Raw genomic sequence first — 21,907 nt, forward strand, 5'->3', positions numbered from 1 at the left:
TCAAACAGTTGACCAGTTCATTTATCAAAGTATCATAGTTGGAAACAGTGTTCTTACCTAGGGAGATAAACCATTCAAATTAAACTTTTCTTACAAATCATACAACAACTGAATATGGAAAGGACAGATTATTGTCCTAGTTTGATGGGGAAAATCCACCTCCAAGGGGAAAATTGTGACTTTAGCCACTGTTCCCAAATTGATTGTGGATTTTAAAGGTATATGATCACTACCAGGCAATGCAAGAGGTCTGAACTCCAAAATTAGAGGCAAGTGGCATGCCTGAATTAAAATTTAATCAATCGGGCCCATTAGATTCTCCTGTTTACACACGTTTGGGCTGTCAGGGAATCGGTCCAGAAGCGACCATTCATCGAAAACAAAACTATTTGTTTCCAAGTATTTTTGCAATTTCCCCACTAACTTTGATTTGTGGCATCTTGGAAAATTTGCCGCCGGTATCGAATAGGCTGTCATGAGACCCCATAGGGCCTCTTCCTGAAGGGGTTTCAAGCGCATGTTAATATTGCCCAGAATTACGAGAGCCTTAGAATATAATACACAGATAAGATCTAAATCACGTTGGAACAAAGAGAATTTGTCCTTATTCTGAGAACTTTCTTTCGGGTTTATTTACACATTTGCAATTATCAGATCCCCTAAAGCTTCCCTATTGTTACACAAATCAGTTTTCACGGTGTGCAACCACTCATACATTGTAGGGAACTGCGAAACCCCTTTAGCAATTTTAGCGGAGACTAGTGCGATAAGGCCACCTGAATTACATCTGGAATTATTCTGTACTGCATCACAGTAAATTAAACTAAAACCCGAAACTTCAGATTTGTCCACAGTAGCCTAGCTTCTTGGCCACTTATTACATCATTCTTTTCTAATATTCTCCTAAATGCCTCCAAATTAAGCATACTGCTTAACCTAGGCACCTTCTATACAAGCAGCAAAAGATAATCTCGGGGAGACGTGCCCGAATCTAAATAACTAAAATCACTGTAATCCTGCCAACCTATGACTTCCGGGTGCAAGCAATCCTATTGATTTGCATCGCTCACTGCAACAGTCATTAATAAACCATGCTTGCCCTGCCTCACTGTCTGATTGAAGTGATTAGTATATCTTTCTTCTGCAAAGAGGACTAATTGTCTAGGTCCAAGCCCTACATGACAATTAAGGAAGGCTCTAGTGGAATGAGAACAGACATTGTGATTTAGAACCACTTGAATCCCTTTGTTATTTAATTATTTTTCTGCTACCAGTATCATACTCTTTATTGCCTTGGAGAACAGTGTAACCTTTATTTCCTTTAATGACTTCCAATCAAGAACCACACGTGCTTTAAATCGCTGGTTATGTCTTTTAACGGGGGACAGTACTTGAATGTACCCAGCAGATTCAGTCAATTTAAGGGTTTTACCTTCTTTCCTTTCTCCCCCAACTTTAACATGTTATAATAAAGAAATAATTGTTTCATCTGCTCTTTCAGGATCTGTACATGCTTGTCCTTATTCTTTCCAAGGTCTGTTTGAATTGAGATCGTCTCCCCCTTTGATGGACCTTATCGAGACTGTTTATTTAACATTAAACACAGCCTTGGTGGTCTGGCTAAAACCTGCTTGGACCCCTTCGAATAGGGCGGGGTCTCTATGGCTTCCTCGACAGCTTACACTGGTTGTACTGGTGCACATGAGATTGCCAGGCCGTTAAGCTGGATCTTCAACAATAAAAGCCTACCTGGGAAAACAGATAATCATTCCTTACCCGTACAGTGGGGAGAAACACCGGTGCTCTTAACGCAGGTTCTCGTATTTTTCCCCTTTGGTTCTAGGGGGTTTTGGGTCAATTTTTTAGAATATTTTTCTTGATTTTCTTTATAATACCCCTTCGTGGAAGACTGACTCTTTTGTAGAATACAAAATCCTCTCTCTTAAATGTCTATAAAATAGGGTGTATTTCTATTAATTCTTCATTTCGTGCATAACATTTTCTGTGGGAATTCCCATGTTAAATCATCCAAGAACCACCTTGCTTGGAGCTTTCCTCGTAACTTTGTCCCTTCCCCAACATAGACCAACCTACACCACATTTGTTGGGACTTAAGTCCGAATTTCATACTGTGTTTTCCTAAAGTATGCCACAAATGATCTAAAGGAATTCACAATTCAAAGGACTTTCATATGGAGTGTTCTGTCAACATAAACTACAGAGGCAAATTTATTTTTTATTCTCTGTGGTTCTAAGTTACTCCTATTCTGTTTTTGAAACATTACACTTGTTTTTACTATCTACCACTCTAAGGTAATTCTATCTCACCATTATGCCCAGCCTTTTTTCCTTTGATAAGTATCTTTTTTGATCGCCTTATTTCCTAAACTTCATTTAATTCGCTGATTCATCAGTACACCACCCTCCCTACTAACCCTGGGCGTAGTTCGCGAAGTAGCGCTACGTGTAGCTACGCAAACTGCACTTCACACTACGCGAGCTACGCGTAGCACTTCGCGAACTGCGTAGTACCCTGTGCGCACTGTGCAAGATGCCGTTTTCAATGATTGCACAGTGCGGACTGTGCAATCATTGAAAACGGCATCTTGCACAGTGCGAGCTGTAGTTTTCTGCCGCTCGAGTAGATTTTCACTCGAGCGGCAGCTTTCTCAACACGGACTGGTAGTTTCTCATCGCGAGCGCTCGTGAGCATGCGCGACCACAAGCAATGAGAAACCTGACCTCCCCGCGTTGAGAATCTCGCCAGGAGGTTTATTTTCCACGCTCGCGATAGCCAACTTGATGTTGCTGATCGCGAACGAGGAAAAAGTCTTGCCGGGATGTCATTTTGCTTGCTCGCGGTCGCCAACTTGAAGTTGAGGACCGCGAGCAAGCAAAAAATGACCGCTGCACTACGCAACGCTACGCTATGCGTGATTGCACTATGCTACGTGCAATTCGCGTAGTGCGAAGTAGCGCAAACTTCGCAAACTACGCAAGCATAGCGTAGTGCTTGCCCAGGCTTACTCCCTACCAGGCTGTTGGATTCCTAATACATGGCTGACTTTGTAAAAGATGGCATAGTGAAGAACCGAGAGTTAGCTGTAGCAAGGCATCTCCAGAGTGTGCATCTTTTATACTGTCAAAGCATCCATACACCATGAATCCCCTCTCATCTCAGAATTAGTGATTCTTTTGCCTGAACATTGTAGTGTAATTATTATCCAGAATTTATTAACTTTATGTAGATACCCATGATACAGCTTCTTCACATGACAAAGCGAGTCGAACTATGTGAGGAAGAAACTGTATCATGGGCAGCTTAATAAAAAAGACTCTGTTTGCAAAAAAGTATTATCGAAAGAAAAATCTGAATATAAGGAAGTATCGGGAAATGGAACAGGTGATTTGCATCAAGCATTTCTGAAGAATTGATTGTGAGATACGGAGTAAAGTAAATACGCTGATAAAGCAGAGTACCGCCAAACATGTAGCTGGCAGAAGAAAGTTGAAATTTGGTGATCTAGTAAAGATAGTAAAGGTTGAGAAGAAAACACATTGATCATATTAAGGACTATGAACAGTCGTAATGAATGTTGCATGTCTGAAGTCTTTCTTGAAAATTTGTTTAAATACATAAAAAAGTTATTGTTTAGACAGTTACGATTTATCGGTGTTTGATGATTTAAGGCAACTCGTAGGTCAAGTAATTGTTGAAGTTGTAGTACTAGTGGCTAACTAGTTGAGTGTGTGCACCCTGATTTTCAGCACCGAGCTCACCACATGAGGTTGATGGTAAAAATTAATCGAGTGCTGAGGTGCCCCTTGGTCTGCAACGATGGTATTGAAGTGTTGTCTATTTGAATCTATTGGACTTCATTGGAGAGTAGGAGAAGAACTATTGGAGAATGCCACTCTTTGAGTACGTAGCCAATGTTTGTATTCTTCGAAGAAACCAACACTTGATAACTAATAAAAGGCTAGTGATATTTTCTGTTATACCTGGTTACTCCTTCAGCCTCATCAGTGATTATTTTTTTTAAGGTTTTCCCCTTGCTTTGCAGGGCGTTCACCAAAGTCTTTACATTTGGCCCGACATTCAGAGCTGAGAACTCACAAAGTCGGAGGCATCTTGCGGAGTTTTACATGGTGGAAGCAGAGATAGCCTTCACAGAGACCCTCCAGGACATCATGCAGGTACTGTGTTTGAGGCAAGAAGGCTATTTTATTCAACTTAGTGTCCTTCACACTTATTTAAATCCTAATAGCCAATTTTAATAGTTTCTGTTATTTTTAATAATTTATGTGCATTCAGTTCTCTCTAGGTACCTTTAAGGCCAGTGAAATGGTTATTGTCTCTCTGGGCAAAGTAAAGTTTTGCTGCCCTCTGGCAAGAGATGAAGTAGGAAGGCTATTAGACGGGCATGTGTTGCTTTGAGAAGTGATGCGACTAGCTAGGCATGCACCTCCCAATCAGAATCCTATTAGAACATCCAAATATCTCTTGCATTAACATCTCCCTTATCCCTTCCTTCTAATATTCCTGTCACTCTAATACATTTGGATATGTAACACCCCCAAAATCTCTCACAATAATACTTCCCTCACTATCTCCGACAGTAATACCTCAAAACCTCAGCAGTACGTCTCCAAATACCGCTCAAAAAAATACCATCCGTGATATTTTTTATCAAAAGCTGCGAATAAACCTCACAGTAACTTGTCTCCCGCTTGCCTTTCTTGGTGACACTTCCACATAATTCACAAATTAATGCTTTAAAATAAAATCCTCCCAAATATCATAGTAATGGCAACCAAACCCACAATCTCAAACACCTTAAACAATTCCCTTACAGTACAATTCATCAAGTCAAATTTCACCCAATCAATTCTCCAGCAATATCACTAGTACTTTTCAAAGTAAGGCCTTATCTAGGGTGTGGAGATGAGCACCATTGAGGCCACCATGGTCTTATTCTCTGAGGCAGTTTACTTTTCCAGCCTGAGGGCAGAGGTGTCATGAGAAGCACCCCTTGCAGCTCTCTCATCGCTTCTCTCCTGTTACTAAATCTTTCCTATTTTTTCTCTTACACCCTCAATCTACAGCTAACCTCCCTCTCTCAGAAGGCTTCAGTAGACGCTCCTTTTTTCATCCTGCAGCTTTTCCTTCTCTTGACATTTCTCCCTTTTTCCATCTCTACTCTCCCCACTGTCCTTTGCCCCATCACTTATTTTTTCAGCAGCATACTGTTCTCACATCCCTCCTTGTAGCTCCCCCTTGTTCCTCTTACCTCTTCACTGAAACTCTCTTCCCTTAATCTCACCTCCCCTTTGCAGCTCCTGTTCCTCAACCTGACATATTCTCCATCCCTTTGCCTCTCCTACTGAAGGTCTTCTAAAATATGAATTACAAATTTTGTGAGCACAATATGAATTTTACCAGCCTCTTGCAGCTCTGTGTCCTGTTGCATTGTAGACAAGAGAAAAACCAACCGACACATGTTTCGTCGCATTTGGAACAATATTTCCGCAACTTCCTCAGGGCTGTATATAGAAGATTGATAGCTTTGGACGTCGCTCAGCCGGTGATAATTCCAACCCAGCTGGGCAAAGACAATCAGGTGAACTCCGGTCGTCCTAGGGAGTCCTAGGGAGTCGGGGTAAAAGTAGTAAGTATTGCTTGGCGCCGTGGGGGGGCGGGCTTTCAAAAAAAGGAACGGATAATTCTTCGGACGTCGATGATCTGAAACAAAGATCCTCTGGACGAGTGTGCCTGGAGACCCTCCCGAACGGACCACTGTGTTCCGGGTTATGGTCCATAACCCGGAACCCAGCCCTGAGGAAGTCGCAGAAATATTGTTCCACATGCGACGAAACACGTGGCTTCTATATTGTAGTTCATGTTTATACTGACATACTGCTTACTTACTATTATGTGTGCCTAGGTTAGTGTCAAATGTTATATTGTGAGGGTCTTTACCCACACTCAGTTGGGGGGTTATAGGGCTTATCCCCTCGCCTAAGTGCACCATACTGATCTCATATCCCTTCAGACTTCCGCAGAGCGCCTAGAAATTTCCCTGACCACTAAAAACCCTTCTTTTGAGTGTGTCACGTCATGATCAATATCCTTGATTCCGGGGGGAATGCCGGCGGGAGCGCCCCGCCATATAGGAGGTGGAGTATGATCATGTCTCCAAGAGCCCATTTTTCAGTAGCGTAAGTTTGGTATCCCTGAGTGTCTGACTACCACTCATTGACGATTACAAGGTGAGATGCCCTATAGTAACTTTCTACATCTGCAGCTGCAATACCACCGTCATAGGTGGCCCAAAGCATTTAGTAATCGCTAAGCTGGGGTTCTTATAATACCACAGGAAGCCACTGAGTAAAGAGTGAAGGCGAGAAAAAAAAGTATTTAGGTAGGTCATGGGGATAATTCTGCAGTTGATATAAAAGACGGGGAGAGGCACCCTCTTGAAGATGGTGGACCGCCCCAGGAGGGTCAACAGGAGGGTCAACAGGAGGGCGGCCCAAATCTTCTCCTCCGCCTGTCCAACAAATGCTGGATATTCATCGCCCAGGCCCGTGTGGCATCTGGTGTCACACACAGCCCTAAGTATTTAAATCCCCGGGCAACCACAGGTATACCAGCCACCCAGCGTAAATCTGGCAACGGGGTACTGACCAGAAAAATAGCAGATTTGAATGAGTTAAGTATCAGGCCACATGTTTTCCCAAGCACCATTTGAAATATCTGTGGGCATGAAGTCTCAATACACAGCCACTCCACAAGTGGCACTATTACTATTACAAATAGCAGGGTGATAGCCAGTAGGGAACTGGTCGGACACCGCCACACCGACCTGAATATGCGCAGTCAAGTCCGTATAAAGAAGGCAGACTTAAGTGATGAATCTGGGACCAAAGTTAGGCCGCCACAGGAGGGAAAATAAGTAAATCCAACTAACAGAATTTAACTCCCTTTCTACGTCTGCCAGACGTATGGCCGCAGGGCGACCAAGCAGGGCTGCCAGGGCTATAGCGTTGTGAACCTTGCGAATGTTGTGTTGAGTGGCCTGTCTGGGCATGAACCCCGCCTGGTCTGGGTGCACCAAGGAAGGGATGACCCCAGTCAAACGATCCGCCAGGCCCTTGGCTAAGATATTCACTCCCACATTAAGCAGGGAAATGAGCTTATACGAGGCATACTGGTCCGGAGGTTTCCTGGTCTTTGCAATCACCACTGTTTCAGCCCAGCGGAAGGCAGGAGGCAGCCTGCTGCAGTAAACCGCCTCCCTGATCACTCCCTCAAAGTCCTTGTCAGCTTGTGCACAAAGGGTTTGTAAAACTCGCTGGGCAAACCTGTGGGGTCTGGCATTGTACTGGAGCAGAGCCAAGCCAGGGCCGTTTTAAGCTCCTTGCCAGTCAGCTCTCCCTCCAATTACTCCTGCAAGATCACCGTGAGCGCCTGAAGGGGCAAATCAACACCAAATCGAGAGATCAGCGGCTCTAATAGGGTGTCACCACACTTGTAGAGTGCTGCGTAGTATTGCGCAAATTGTTGAGCTATCACCTTCTCTCTGATAATTTTGTTCCCACGTCCATCACAAATACATTAGTCTGGGCCATGGTAAGTGACAGTGGAACAAAAGTTGTTCAGGAGTTTGAAAGCCTTGTCACTCCATTGTTAAAGGCAAGTCACACCAATTTAGCATCGTTTATTAGGATGGCTCACAGCCCACTCCCGCATCTAGTTTACATCCCCCTGTCGTGAGCGTTGAGAGCTGGCCATGTACTGCCGCTCTAGATGACAGATTTGCGCCTCAAGTTCCTATCGCTTATGCAGTTTTCTGCGTTTTTTGGCTGGTCAAATAACTGGTGATCTCCCCCCCCCCCCCCCCCCCCCCCCCGAAGGGTTGTCGGCATCGCGTCCAAGAGGATGCCCAGGGAAGGCACTGTAGCTCTATTGTCTTCGAGGTAGTGTCCCAGGGAATCATGCACATGGTAGATGAGCTTGGCATCTCCTAGAGACCATGCCAGTAAGCGCCAGCGCAAGAGGGTCAAGCGGTTGCCAGATCGCAGTGTGAGCGAGATAGGCGACTGGTCGGAGAGGCATCCAGGAAGAAGCTGCGCATCTATGACGTTGCGGATGACTGTCTTAGTAACAAAGATATAGTCCAGACGGAAGGAAGCGTTGTGGGTCCTGGAATGAAACGGGTACCCCTGCATCCCCGGGTGAAGCATCTACCAGGGGTCGACAAGGCCCAACGCTAATAGAAAGGGCTGCAGCAGCGAATGGGCGACTCTCCCATCCCGCACCCCACGAAAACGGTCAAGAGTCACATCCATCACCCCATCCCAGTCACCTTCCAGCACCAACAGGCTCGCAGGAGGTCTCAGAGGAGTTGTGTGATCACCTCTAGCAAGGAGGAAGACAGTGGGGGCGGGGCACATACATTATTAAGTGTCAGTGGGTGATCATGCAGGTGTCCTGTGAGTGCCACATATCTGCCCCACTGATCCAACTACGTCTTAGTGATGGCTTAATAAAGATGTTCCTACAGCAGTATTGCCAGCCCACGAGAGCCCCATGTGAACCCCGAATTAAATACCTGTGAATAACCATGGTTCACCAAAAAAGGGGTTTCCCAGAAGATGATTTTTCTGAAGGAAAAGAACAGCCGCATATAGCCGTTTTGCTGCCCAAAGCACGGCAGTCCGTTTAATCTTATCCAGGAGGCCATTAGTGTTCCATGATACTAGCCCAGTCTGTGCAGCAGGGTCCGCGCTGCCTGCTAAGGCCATCTAAGGGTGATAGGCACTCAGGGGAGGAATCTGCAGCTGCCCAGCACCCCCCCCCCCCCCCCCCCCGCAGCAGCACACAACAGAAACAAGGACAAAAACAAAATTATCCCGGAGTCCCCAACCCACCCCACCCTTCAAAGATCATGAAGCATCTGTTGCAGGGTCAAGATGTCTCGCTGCGTGCGCCATTGGAGCACAGGTGACAGCAAGCCCCAATAAAACCCGTCCTAACATTCAAACTTAATTAACCCACTTCACCCCAGGTGCCGGCCGCACCAGAAACCTGACTCGCCAGAAATCAAGAGAGCAGTTGCAGCCGGCATTGCTCGTGGGTGGGAGGGCGGGCACTAGGAGTCGCAGGGGGGGGGGATTTGAAGGGGGTGTCACAGGGGGATCACGGGGAACTTTAAAAACAAAAATAACTTTAAATTAAACTTACCTTTCCTCCGCGCCGGGTCCCGCGTCTTCTCGACTCCTGCTCTCCTGCCTCCGACAGGAAGCAGACAGCCAGGCTCCCTCCCCTAAGCCAATCACAACACTGCAAGCAGCGTTGTGATTGGTCGGGACGCCGCCCAGCCAGGGGCTAAAGGAGTCACCCTGTTCTCTATGCAGCCTGCATGGAGAAGGGCAGAGTGCGCATTACTGGCTTGAGCGGCCCAAGAGGGCTGACCAAACAGTCTTTGCGCACTCCGGAGTGGGCAAACCACTCCTCCCCTGCCCTCCTCAAAGAGCAGAGTACCCCTGCCCGCCCGCAATGCGCAAAGGAAATATATAATGGTAATAACTTTTAGTTATTACCATTTTATGTTTTGGCTTTCTCGTACTGAGAGAAAGCAGTGGGGTGACGCTACGCCCTAGTGGAGGAGCTGCCCCTGCAAGAGAGACGTGCCGAACCATCAAGAAAACTATACATTCCACCACCTGAGCAAAAGAAGAACAATGTTGCAGCTCCAGAGTCACCCCACGCGAATCACTCGCCCCAACACCCTCTATAGTGGCCAAAGGAAACAATTCTTTGGTTCATCACTGGGTTGAGGCAGACTCCCCCACCTCCTCTCCAGGCAACTTCACCACAGGCCCCCAACCGCCATCCCCCGGTGGATCAGCAGTGTCAGTTGGTTGGTCCCTCCAGGATGATTCAGAGCTGTTCCTGCCTCTGCCATGAGCCCTAGGAGACTCCGGAGGGTACCGCCCCACCCTCTGACTCGGGAGGCCATGTCTCTGGGTGGCACAGTATGGGGAAGAAGAGTGACTTTTTTTTCATCGGACCATTGGAACAATTTCTCCGGGGTATCAAAGAAATGGGTCTTTCCTTGGTAGATCACCTAAGTTTTGCCGGATAGAGCAGCACGTAGCGTAGTCCCTGAGTCTTTGTTTGGCTGCAAGAAAAGATTGCCGCTGATCCTGAACAAGCTTGGTGTAGTCGGAAAAGATTAGGATTTTCTGGGACTTGTACATGACAGTGTCACAAGTACAAATATGTCTTCGGATCGCATCCCGATCCACATAATTTAGGATCCGGGCATTTGGGGGTCATCTAGCAAGGGTCCGATGTGCTCCTTCGATGACAAAGCAAGATGTCTGGAATTTTTCGGGGGAGGGCTCCTCACAGCCATTAGGAAATCCCTCAAAACGGGGTCTGTTTCTCCTCGCTCATCCCTCAACATCTTCCACCCATGCTGCCAGCTCTTGTGACCAGTCTTGTGATTGTTCCCTGCATGTCAGTGACATTGCCCTCCACGTCGGAGACATGCACGGCGGCTTCCTTTATCCTGTCAACCACACAAAATCATGAACCCAAAATACAACACCAGTGCATTAAATCAACTTAAACTCAACAACAATAAAATGCTCCCGCTACGAAAACCTCGAGTTTGTCAGAGAAAGTCCATAAAGTGTGTGATGCGTCCATCAAGTGTTCAATTTCACCATCCTTCCAATCTGGCATGATGTTCTGATCCGTTTATGTAGTCCATGCACAATGAGTTGATGTTCTACTGTCTCCGGGGTGATACTTTTAGCCATTTAAATCCAATATTTACTTATCTTCCTCAAACCAATGGGGTGCAACCACATGTTGGGGCGATAAAAAAATTGCTCAGCAAGTCCTCCATCCTGCGTGGGTTCCGCTTGCCAAGGCTTGTTGGGTCCTAGCTCGACATCGACGCCGCCGACAGCAAGAGCCTTCGTGGGACAGCTCATCTCCTGGTCCTGGTCATCCTCGACGCCTCCTGGTACCCGTGGCTGCTGCGACAAGCTTCACCTCTTCACCTGCATCTTCACGACATCACCTGGTTCCTTCCTGGTTCCTTCCTGGCTCCTGGCTGGTGACCTAGACTCTGTCCCTTCTGCTTGCAGGTATCCTTCCTTCTTGATTCCATCCTTGGGATCCACCGGACACTCTTCACTGACTGCCTGTCAGCAACTTTCCTTCAGGCATCCATAGGAGTCAACGACGAAACCCGACGCAAGTTCACACCTATGCACCCGCAGCCCGTGGGCTAGGTAACTTGAGAAATCCGGTGCTCACAAGGGTATTGACTATCCTAGAGTCTAGTTTGAGTCTCGACTTCCTAGTTACTCCAGAAGTGTCCTAAAACTCTTCATTTCTAATTGTTACTATTTCTATCGACTTTTACGCATTAGGCGTGAGAGTTTCCACTCTGCACCTGAATCCCGTGGGCCTCCCACTTCCTAACCTTTGGTAGTATAGTGTAGCCCCAGCGATTCCCTAGGCCTAGGCCTAACCTGTGTTTGTGACAGTGGTTCTTATACCACTTACTTAGTATATGGTTTGCGTGGCCCCTAGGGCCTAACTGTATTACTTACCTGTGTGACTTAATGTATGCTTAAATAAGACTGTGTTGTACTTACCTCGAATCTCATAAAGAGTGCTGAGGGTTTGACTAGAATAAATGCATTCTATTTTTATATATATCTGTTGTGGTGTCCTTTCATTTGGTATTCAAGGGATTACAAATGGTATAACAGCTGGCTTCACATGCCATACAGAGTTTAGCCTAAGACTGCTCTTGTCCATGCTACCACTAGGATAGCTGGTCTATAAGGTTGACTTTACAACCAATCACCATAAGGGTTGTTTGGACTGATACAAGGTGTACACTAGAATTAGTGACATCATATATCCGGCCAACTTCTCACATCGGTGAGCAGCGGTTGGGATCTGAGCTTGCTGTTGTTAATACCATTGTAATCTTGAGATACTAAATTGAAAGATCGCACAGATATTGTTAGGTACATATAACATAGATTATAAATACTTAAGTCCTACTGGACCTAGCTGTTGTAGGTTGAAGGGCCTAGCACACCCTGACTACAACTACTAGAGAGGTTCAGTAGATACAACTAGTGTAGGTAGGTGCACACACCACACCCTCACTAGATCATGTCTCTGTGAGATCAAGTTGATTCTCTCTCTGGAGGGGTAGATCCTAGAAAGATCCCCTCTAGATATGACACCCTAACTTTTCAGGAGATGAGACAATTGTGTACCTCCAGAAAGTTAAAACAGGGTTCAAACCCTACCCTCATTCAACTAGTGGAGATCCTAGAGGAGTATGATGCTCAGAGGGCCTCCCAGGTTAGTACCCTAGGTACAGGTGAGGGTCTACCCGCTACAGATGAGTCAGATAGGACTTCAGAAGATGAGGTAGACAGCCAGGTCAAAGTTGGGAGACTTAGCGCCAGGCTAACTTAAGCCTACATGGGAGTCTGAATGGGGTCTCCCCATTCAGATCCTCAAGTAGACTTAACCAGAGAAGCAGGAGAGGAAGATCCCCTTCAAGGGAATCTATCCACTCTCATGTCTCTAATAGCTCCAATGCCTCTTCTCACAGGGGAATGACTTCTCCAGAGAGAAAAGAGCATGAGGCCAGAATGAGGGAAGCCAATCTGAGGATTGAAAGGGAAGAACTTGCCCTTGCCAAGATGAAGCTTGCTCTGGCCAGAGAGCAAAAGTTAAGTGGGCTAGGACCCACTGGTGGCAGCAACATTCCTAAAGATAGTGATAGGTCTTATGACCATAGAAACCTAAGCAATATACAGCCTCATGCATCAACCGAAAATCCAGTCGGTAAAATACCGATTCGGTAATAGCTCCCGGTATTAAGTTAAAAATACCCAATCCCAATGCATCAACCCAAAAGCAGAAATCGCTATTTAAGGAATCCTTAAATAGCGATTCTTTAAATAGGGATTCCTTAAATACCGATTCCTTAAATAGCGATTGCATTGAAGGAATCCCAAAGTGAGATTCCTTAAATGCAATGCATCAAAGTTAAAAAATTAGCGATTTCGCTAATAGGGGGAGCAAATTACCATGAAGATGAACTGCATGGTAATTTGCAAAAACTTTGAAAAATGCACTTTTGTGCATTTTTCAAAGTTTCATGTTGCGCACACACATGCCCTTAGAGCATGTGTGTGTGCAACATATGTGCACATATCATTTTCAGGGGTGCAACAGGGTGTCCTTTTGACACCCTGGCACCCTTGTAAGTGCTCCCGCTATTAGCGATTCGGTAATACCGAATCGCTAATACAGACTGGCTTTACATTCATTCCTATGGGCCTCCAAGCCCATAGGAATGAATGGGTAGGTATTCCTTATTACCGATTCGGTATTACCGATTCGGTAATAAGGAATATTAAGGAATCGCTATTTGAATAGCGATTCCTACATGCATAGCCTTTTGCTATTCCTTATTAGCGATTCCTTATTTTTCGCTAATAAGGAATCGCAAATGGCATTGTTGATGCATAGGCCCCATAGTCCCCCCATATCCGAATGGGGATGACATCCACAAGTGGATGACTGCTTTGGAGAGGGCCTGCAAAGTACAGCAGGTACCCCAGAGTCAGTGGACAGCTATCTTGTGGCTCTCCTTTTCTGACAAAGGTAGAGACAAGCTCCTCACAGTTAGTGATGAGTATGCTGACAATTACAAAGTCCTGAAGAGTGCTCTGATAGATGGGTTTGGCTTAACCACTGAGCAATATAGGTTGATGTTCAGAGACACCCAGAAGACACAGACACAGGACTGTTCTGATTTTGTGAATTGTGCCACTAAGGCTTTGGAAGGTTGGTTAAATGGCAGCAAGGTGCAGGACTATACAGGATTGTACAACTTGATTATGAGGGAGCAGATCCTTAATAATTGTCAAAACCAGCTTCTCCATCAACACCTGGTAGACTCCAATTTGACCTCTCCCCAAGAATTGGGAAAGAGGGCAGATAAATGGGTCAGGACCAGGATTAGGCCTAAAAATCAGGGTGGGGACCAAAAGAAAGATACCACCAAGCCTCAAGAGAAGGGTGGGGATAAAACAAAAGAGAAATCTTCCTCAGGGCCCCAAATCTCCACACAGGGTGGTGGGTCCCAAGCTCCCTCCTCTACCACAGTTAAAAAGCCTTACTGCCATGAATGTAAAGTTCCTGGGCATTGGAAAACTGACAGCAGTTGCCCAAAGGCTAAAAACAAAACTGTTCCTCCAATTACTCCTGTAACACCACCTATTACTGTCAGCAGTAATCCCCCAGGTGGTGGGAGTGCCCCCAAACATTTGGTTGGGTTTTCTTGGGGAACACAGGTGGACCCTGGCTTAGCCAAGTCCCCTACAGCAGATACTCTTGTCTGTATTGGTGGCATGGGGTTTGCCAACTTCACTGCCTGTCCCAACACTTTGGGTAGGTACAGACAGGAACCCTACATCAATGGTAGAAAAGCTGAGGCCTACAGAGACACTGGAGCTAGCATCACTATGGTGGCCCATAGGCTAGTTCCCTCTGAGCAGCTTTTGCCTGGTTTCTCATACCAGGTAACTAACATTGATGGCAAACAGAACAGTCATCCCATGGCAGAAGTATGTCTCGGCTGGGGAGGTGTCATTGGCCCTAAAAGGGTGGCAGTGTCCCCAACCTTGCCTGTAGACTGCTTACTGGGGAATGACTTAGAACTCTCAGCTTGGGCTGGAGTTGAACAAGACACCCATTCTAAAATGGTAGGCCTTTCACAAAAGGGTAGTGGGGTTGTGCCAGCCACAACCCCTGTCCAAGTAGATTTCCTCCCTGAAAAGGTTGGAAGGGCAGTGGTAGCCACAGCCCAGGCAAAGACAGACTTCCCTGTAGAGATTGGCAGAGCTGTGACAGTCACAGCTCAAACCCAAACTGAGTGCCCCCCTGAAAAGGTTGGCAAGGCTGTAATGGTCTCAGCCCATACTCAGACTGACATAGGTGTAGTGAAACCTGAAACTATGGATCACTCCACACAAACAGAGAGTAGTGGAGAGGAAGAAAAGTCTCCCTCTCGACAGACATTAGGAAAAGGTCAGCCTCCTCAGGGATCTGACCTCACCCCTTGTGAAGAAACTGCCCCAGAGGTAGCCAGGCCTGGCCTGGCAGAGCCTCTGATGTCAGTGGACCCTTCCAAGGTGGGACCCAGTCTGGTGCAGGTAGCCTGCTCTCTCTACCCTGCCTCAGTCAGCCCAGGGCTGCAGAGGGCAGGGAGGCCAGTGGACCCCAAGAGGGCCCCTGTCCACAAGAACCCCCCCATCAAAAGGATGAGGATTGCCTGGCTAGTAGCCCTAGCCAGGTGATGGTTAAAAACATTCCTGATGTGTTGCAAAACACTCCCTTGTCCTTTCCGAGGCCTTGGTTTCGCGAGCTGGACGGGATGGCGACCAGATTTCTCTGGGGGGGTGGGAGACCGCGGTTGGCCCTGTCGGTATGTCGCCTGCCCACCTTTGATGGGGGTCTGGGCATGACCAATCTCTACCTCTACTACCTGGCCACCCGCCTCCTGGTCGTCCATGATTGGTTTGGGGGTGGATGGTCCGACCCGGCCTACAGAGTGGAATTAGAGGACCTGGGTTTCTCACGTATTCAGGACCGCTTGTACGGCGCCCCCGCCTCCTGCCAAGACATCACCAAAGCGATCTTCCTGGCCTGGCGAGCGGCCCTTCGCCACACCCGGTGGACCGGGAAGCTGACTCGCGCCACCCCCCTCTGGCGCGGGACATGGTTGCGGGATGTTGCGGAACTGGAGGGCTTTAAATCATGGGATCTACTCGGCATTTCCCAGCTGGGAGATGTCTGGCGGGGGGGACGCATGTGCTCATACTCAGAATTGCAGGCGCGCTTCTCCCTCCACTCATCCCAATTTTATAGATACCTCCAACTGCGACACGCCATACGCACTTACACCCCACTGGACATTAGGCTGCTGGACCACAGCCCCCCGGAGGCTCAGGTCATGCTGGGTAACCTGGGGAGGGGGGGTATTTCCAGGATATACCGCTCTCTTATTAACAATACCCCCATGTCCCGGGAAGGCCTAAAGGAACGATGGGAGGGGTGGGTGGGTCCCCTGGACGAGGCCGACTGGCGGGATGCCCTTATGGCCCCCAGGCTGGTGACGGCCTCCGCCAAACTGAGGCTTATTCAAATTTATTACCTCCACACTGCCTACCTCACACCGGCTCGCCTGCACCGTGCGGGCCTCTCCGCTGATGCAGCTTGCCCCCGTTGTGGCTTTGAGCCGGCCGACTTCATCCACGTGGTGTGGTCTTGTCCAGATCTGGGGGGGTACTGGAGGGGCATAGAAGCCGAACTCACGGAGGTCTTGGGGTGGGAGGTGCCACATGACCCTAGACACACCCTACTGGGCATCACTGAGGGCCTGGATGGCACACGCCCAGAGAAGTTATTCCTCACGACAGCGTTAATGGTAGCGAAACGTGACATTGCAGCAGCATGGAAGCTACCGCAGCCTCCTAGCTTGGCCAAATGGAGCACCGGGGTGGACTGGTGTGCGACACAGGAACAGACTCTCTACCAGGCAAGGGGCTGCCAAAAGAAATACTGAAGGGTCTGGGGGAAATGGTTGGGCAATGTACCATGAGCGTGCTGTTCGGGGGGGAGGGGACGGGGGGTTTCGGGGGGGGGCGGGAATGTGGCGTGTTCTCATGCTATGTTGTTGTATGATGGTAGTTCGACAGGCTCAACGTTTTTTATGTTGTATCACTCAAAACAATAAAAACTTGTTTATCAAAAAAAAAAAACATTCCTGAGGGATCTCCTTTACAGGTAGTTGGGGACCTCCCCCAGAGGGATTCTGTTGGGCACAGGCAAGCATGGGACCTTAGGGCCCCAAACCTGACCTGTCCCTCCAGTAAGCCCACCAAAGGGACCCAGCCTCCAGCTTTAGGTAGCCAGAGGCTGACCCTGAGAGCACAGTGCAACTCAGTTAAAGAAAGAAAGGCATCCATGGTGGAGGATGATTGGAGGAAGCTGAGGCCTCACCTTGAGGACACTCACTTCAGTACTCCATCTCAACACCAGCCTTTTACTTTGCAAAGACACACCAAAGGTAGAGATTCCCTATGGTGGAGACCCTATGATACCTTTAGGATGAGGGATTGCTTAGTGGACCATGAGACAGGGGGTCACCATGCCAGTGCTGGTTCTTCCTTATATGGCCACTTAGGCAATATAGGCTTACCTGGTCAAGGACAGCCTTATCTCCTTTCGTTTGGGGGGGGGGGGTTGTGTAGGAAGGTGGATATCTGACTATGGTTACCCCCAACTTTTCGCCTAGTGTTTAGCTTGTTTTTCGACTTAGTTGGCCTGAGATCCTGCCATTCAGGGTCTCAGGCTGTCTGCTCTCTCTTTAAAATGGACTCCATGTACCCTAGGTACATACCCAATTGGTAAGGGTCACCTTATTGGACCCTGTACAGTGTACCCTAGGTACCCAGGGCATAGGTGTACCCTAGGCCTCCCAGGGGCTGCAGCATGTATTATGCCATCCCTGGCGTGGCCTTCCAATCAGACACAACTGGCTGATCACTCAGTTGGGGAAAGGTCGTGTAATCACCCCTTGCTTAGGTGTAGTATTCCTATACCTACCTTATATATAGACACATGTGTACCTATCAGCCACGACGAGGGACGTGGGACCGGCGACTTGGGAAAGTGGCTAGTAACTGACTAGCGCGACTTCTGAGGCTTCCTCGAGGCTGTGCTTGGGGAATTGAGAAGCCCCAATCCCGAGCACAATCTGCAAAGAAGATCAGCTCCCCACACTTCACGTGTTCTGCGTGGGGCCCTTCTGCACCCGAGTTGCTCGACGTGTTGTCCGGTTGCTGGCCCGTTGGCTAGTAGCCTCTGCGACGATGAACCTTTGATTCTAACTTGCTCTAACTCCTCCAGACTGGCACCCGCTCCTCTGTGAAAGAGAAGCACCCCAGACCTTCCTGGTCTGCACCAGAAGCAAGTCCTCCATCCTGCGTGGGTTCCGCTTGCCAAGGTTTGTTGGGTCCTAGCTCGACATAGACGCCGCCGACAGCAAGAGCCTTCGTGGGACAGCTCATCTCCTGGTCCTGGTCGTCCTCGACGCCTCCTGGTACCCGTGGCTGCTGCGACAAGCTTCACCTCTTCACCTGCATCTTCACGACATCGCCTGGTTCCTTCCTGGTTCCTTCCTGGCTCCTGGCTGGTGACCTAGACTCTGTCCCTTCTGCTTGCAGGTATCCTTCCTTCTTGATTCCATCCTTGGGATCCACCAGACACTCTTCACTGACTGCCTGTCAGCAACTTTCCTTCAGGCATCCATAGGAGTCAACGACGAAACCCGACGCAAGTTCACACCTATGCACCCGCAGCCCGTGGGCTAGGTAACTTGAGTACTCCGGTGCTCACAAGGGTATTGACTATCCTAGGGTCTAGTTTCCGAGTCTCGACTTCCTAGTTACTCCAGAAGTGTCCTAAAACTCTTAATTTCTAATTGTTACTATTTCTATCGACTTTTGCGCATTACGCGTGAGTTTTTCCACTCTGCACCTGAATCCTGTGGGCCCCCACTTCCTAACCTTTGGTAGTATAGTGTAGCCCCAGCGATTCCCTAGGCCTAGGCCTATCCTGTGTTTGTGACAGTGGTTCTTATACCACTTACTTATTATATGGTTTGCGTGGCCCCTAGGTCCTAACTGTATTACTTACCTGTGTGACTTAATGTATGCTTAAATAAGACTGTGTTGTACTAACCTCGAATCTCATAAAGAGTGCTGAGGGTTTGACTAGAATAAATACATTCTATTTTTATATATATCTGTTGTGGTGTCCTTTCATTTGGTATTCAAGGGATTACAAATGGTATAACAGCTGGCTTCACATGCCATACAGAGTTTAGCCTAAGACTGCTCTTGTCCATGCTACCACTAGGATAGCTGTTATATAAGGTTGACTTTACAACCAATCACCATAAGGGTTGTTTGGACTGATACAAGGTGTACACTAGAACTAGTGACATCATATATCAGGCCAACTTCTCACAACAGCATTCTGCTCTTTCACAAGGAGCATATCGGCACACAAAGTAGTTTTGTTCATTGCCAGTAACTTCTGTGGCAGTGTGTGCTTTTTCAGATCAAAAACAATTTTTGCTTTTGCCAATGTTGGTTATAATGGTGAGGGCCCAGCAGCTCCCACACCAATAAGGTGTTACCAAAACCATGCCAAAACAAGTCACACATTGACAAAACTAAAAAGTTAATCAACAATTTCAGACCTACGGGCTCTCTCAATGGTTGTTTATTTTGATTTCCCATAATCTTATTGAAACTGGTTACACTGAGTTTTCCATTATGAATATTTTAGGGAAATACTAGCATGCATCAATACATTACTACATGGTGCTGCAAATTAATGGTACCTGAAATTTTACTGTAGTTTAGCAAATTGTTTTTTTTCCTGCTTTATTTTTTTTATGAAAATGTTATTTTCAAAGCAATGAGTCATCAATCTTGCTTTCAGATTTCTGCAAATATTTGCATCAAATTAGAGCATTTTGGGAGCATTATACATAGCCTCATATTGCAAAACTTTGAAAATGTGTACCAATTTTTATACTGGAACTACTGTAAGTAGTGCAGTCAGAATTTACATCATTTACCTGGAGCGCTCACCCTAATAATAAAGGCTTTCAATTAATGAACCATAAGTACAAATTTGAACAGCAGTAACATATGGACAAAAGTATTACCTTAACTGCAGACAGTGCCCTTCCCTGATCCTTAATGGGGTACTGCAAACTGGCAGCCAAAGGATTTGTGCTGCAGGGGTTTGGGCCTACTTGTCCCAAGGACAAAATACACATGAAAACCTGTTGCTCTTGACCCCAAACAATATGTCCTGGGCGTCGGGCTATGGGAATTCCACATCCCTGTTTAGGGGATGGGCTGAGTTGTTTCATACAAAGTCAACGACAAGGGTTAGAACGGTGCAAACTATTGGCCTGTAGGAGTAGTATCAATAACCGGGTATAACAAGGTCATGTAAGGAGCATTGTACATCTCTTTATGTGAACAACATGTTGATTCTGAAATACCAACGTACTGACGCAGAGGTAACTGTGAAAGCGCTGAACAGTATCCGTACTCTGTCTGGCTTGCGGATACATTTGTATAAATCTAGCGGATACTCAGTGCATTCGCTTGTAGAAGCGGGAGTTGTCCCAGTCACCTTAGGGAAATTTAATTGGGATCTCATCACTATACACTACTTGGGAGCGCAGATCTCTCGCGATGAAAAATACTTCCTTGGTGGCATCATCAGGCCTGCAGTGCCAGCTCTAGGGAGAAGTGCACAATTCTGGAAAGCACTACACCTGTTAGTAGCAGGCAGGATAATTGCTGAGCTGATTTGAAAGCTAGTAGACTTAGAGTGGGCTGACTAAATTTTAACTCCCCATCCAGGTGGGAGGACTGCTCCAAACATGGAAGCCTACTACCTGGAGGCACAACTGCAATCGCAGATGAGGTGGGTGGCTGAAAGAACATGGAATATCACAGGTGCGAACCACCAACCCCCAATGCTGATCAAGCTGACCAAGGCCTTGCTCTGGCCTAGGAGAAGAGATGCAGTGATGCGAGAGTCTCTGAGTGCTTAACCACTGCTGTAGCAGATGTCTCCAAAACACATACATCTATACCATTGGCTACTTCAGGAGCTTCACTGTGAGGGTAGTTGGAGGAGGCTCCAAGAATGGTCAGATAAGGGAATTACTGAGTTGGTGCAGATGTACAGGGGGGTTGAAGCATTATTAGAGTTCAGAGAACTAGTGGTGGAATGCTCCTCAAGGCTTTATTTTACTATACCTCACTTTGATACCAACGTTGAAGCAGTTGTGGAACATGTGGGGAATAACAAACCTCAAACACATCAGGGGCTACAAATAATATTCGCCTCCACAGGCAAGTGCAAAGTAGTCACTTTACCATGCTATCATCTCTCAATCCACAATGTTGTTACACTGAATAAAGGAGAGATATGCCGGTGATTTCCAGTAGCCTCTTACCTAGGGCTGTGAGTGTATAGTTTGAAAGGCCTATCCCTAATACATGTTTAGATAAATTTCTACCATTTACTTAGGGTATACATAAACCCAAGCAAAATTAATACTGGCATTGATACTAGCTGAAAACTGGATAAAAATTCAGTGGAAAGCGACAGAGGGCCCTAGCGCGAAGATACACCTTGGGGGGGGGTTGGAGGGGAGGAGGGGGGGAGGGGGGTGGGATGATTCGGGCGCTTTATAAACTAATAAATATCAAATATCAAAAGGGAATGTTCTCAAGTGGATCAAATCTGAGAGCATGGCACGTCATTGGGCGGTAAGAGTGAAATTGGGGTGGTAGATGAAGCACGGGCCTAGGGCGGAATGATACCCACATTAGCAATACTAGAAAGTGAATAAATGAGAGTAGCGGACCTGGAGCGGCACCAGAGTACGGCCTACGCAGCTAGGAAATGCATCATGACTAGAGCAGGGATGGCGGAAGAAGGGTAGAACCGTAAATGGGGGCACATTCTGGAGGCGAACTGGTGGGGTGTTATCTGGGCAGATAGGTATGCCGGGAAATCAAGTTTGTTAGTTAAATTAGTAGCATTGCTAAGTTTGCTGATTAATAGGTGAAATGGCAATTGGAGACGTAAGTTCAAGTACGAAAGGAGGGGCACTAGGGGTTGATAGTAAGACCATGTTCCAGACTCATGCCAACTGCACTTAAAGAGCCAGAAGAA

General features: G+C 47.2%; 1 protein-coding gene across 1 annotated transcript in view; it reads left to right on the forward strand.

Annotated features, from left to right (window-relative positions):
* The window catches only part of NARS2 (asparaginyl-tRNA synthetase 2, mitochondrial), a 491,158-nt gene that overhangs the window by 198,793 nt on the left and 270,458 nt on the right, over window positions 1-21,907 (forward strand). Inside the window, exon 7 of the mRNA XM_085623239.1 lies at window positions 4,065-4,197. Within this exon, the coding sequence (XP_085479365.1) occupies window positions 4,065-4,197 (133 nt within the window). The remainder of the gene's footprint in view (window positions 1-4,064; window positions 4,198-21,907) is intronic.

This window comes from Triturus cristatus, chromosome 8 (genome assembly GCF_964204655.1).
Source record: "Triturus cristatus chromosome 8, aTriCri1.1, whole genome shotgun sequence".
NCBI lineage: Eukaryota > Metazoa > Chordata > Amphibia > Caudata > Salamandridae > Triturus > Triturus cristatus.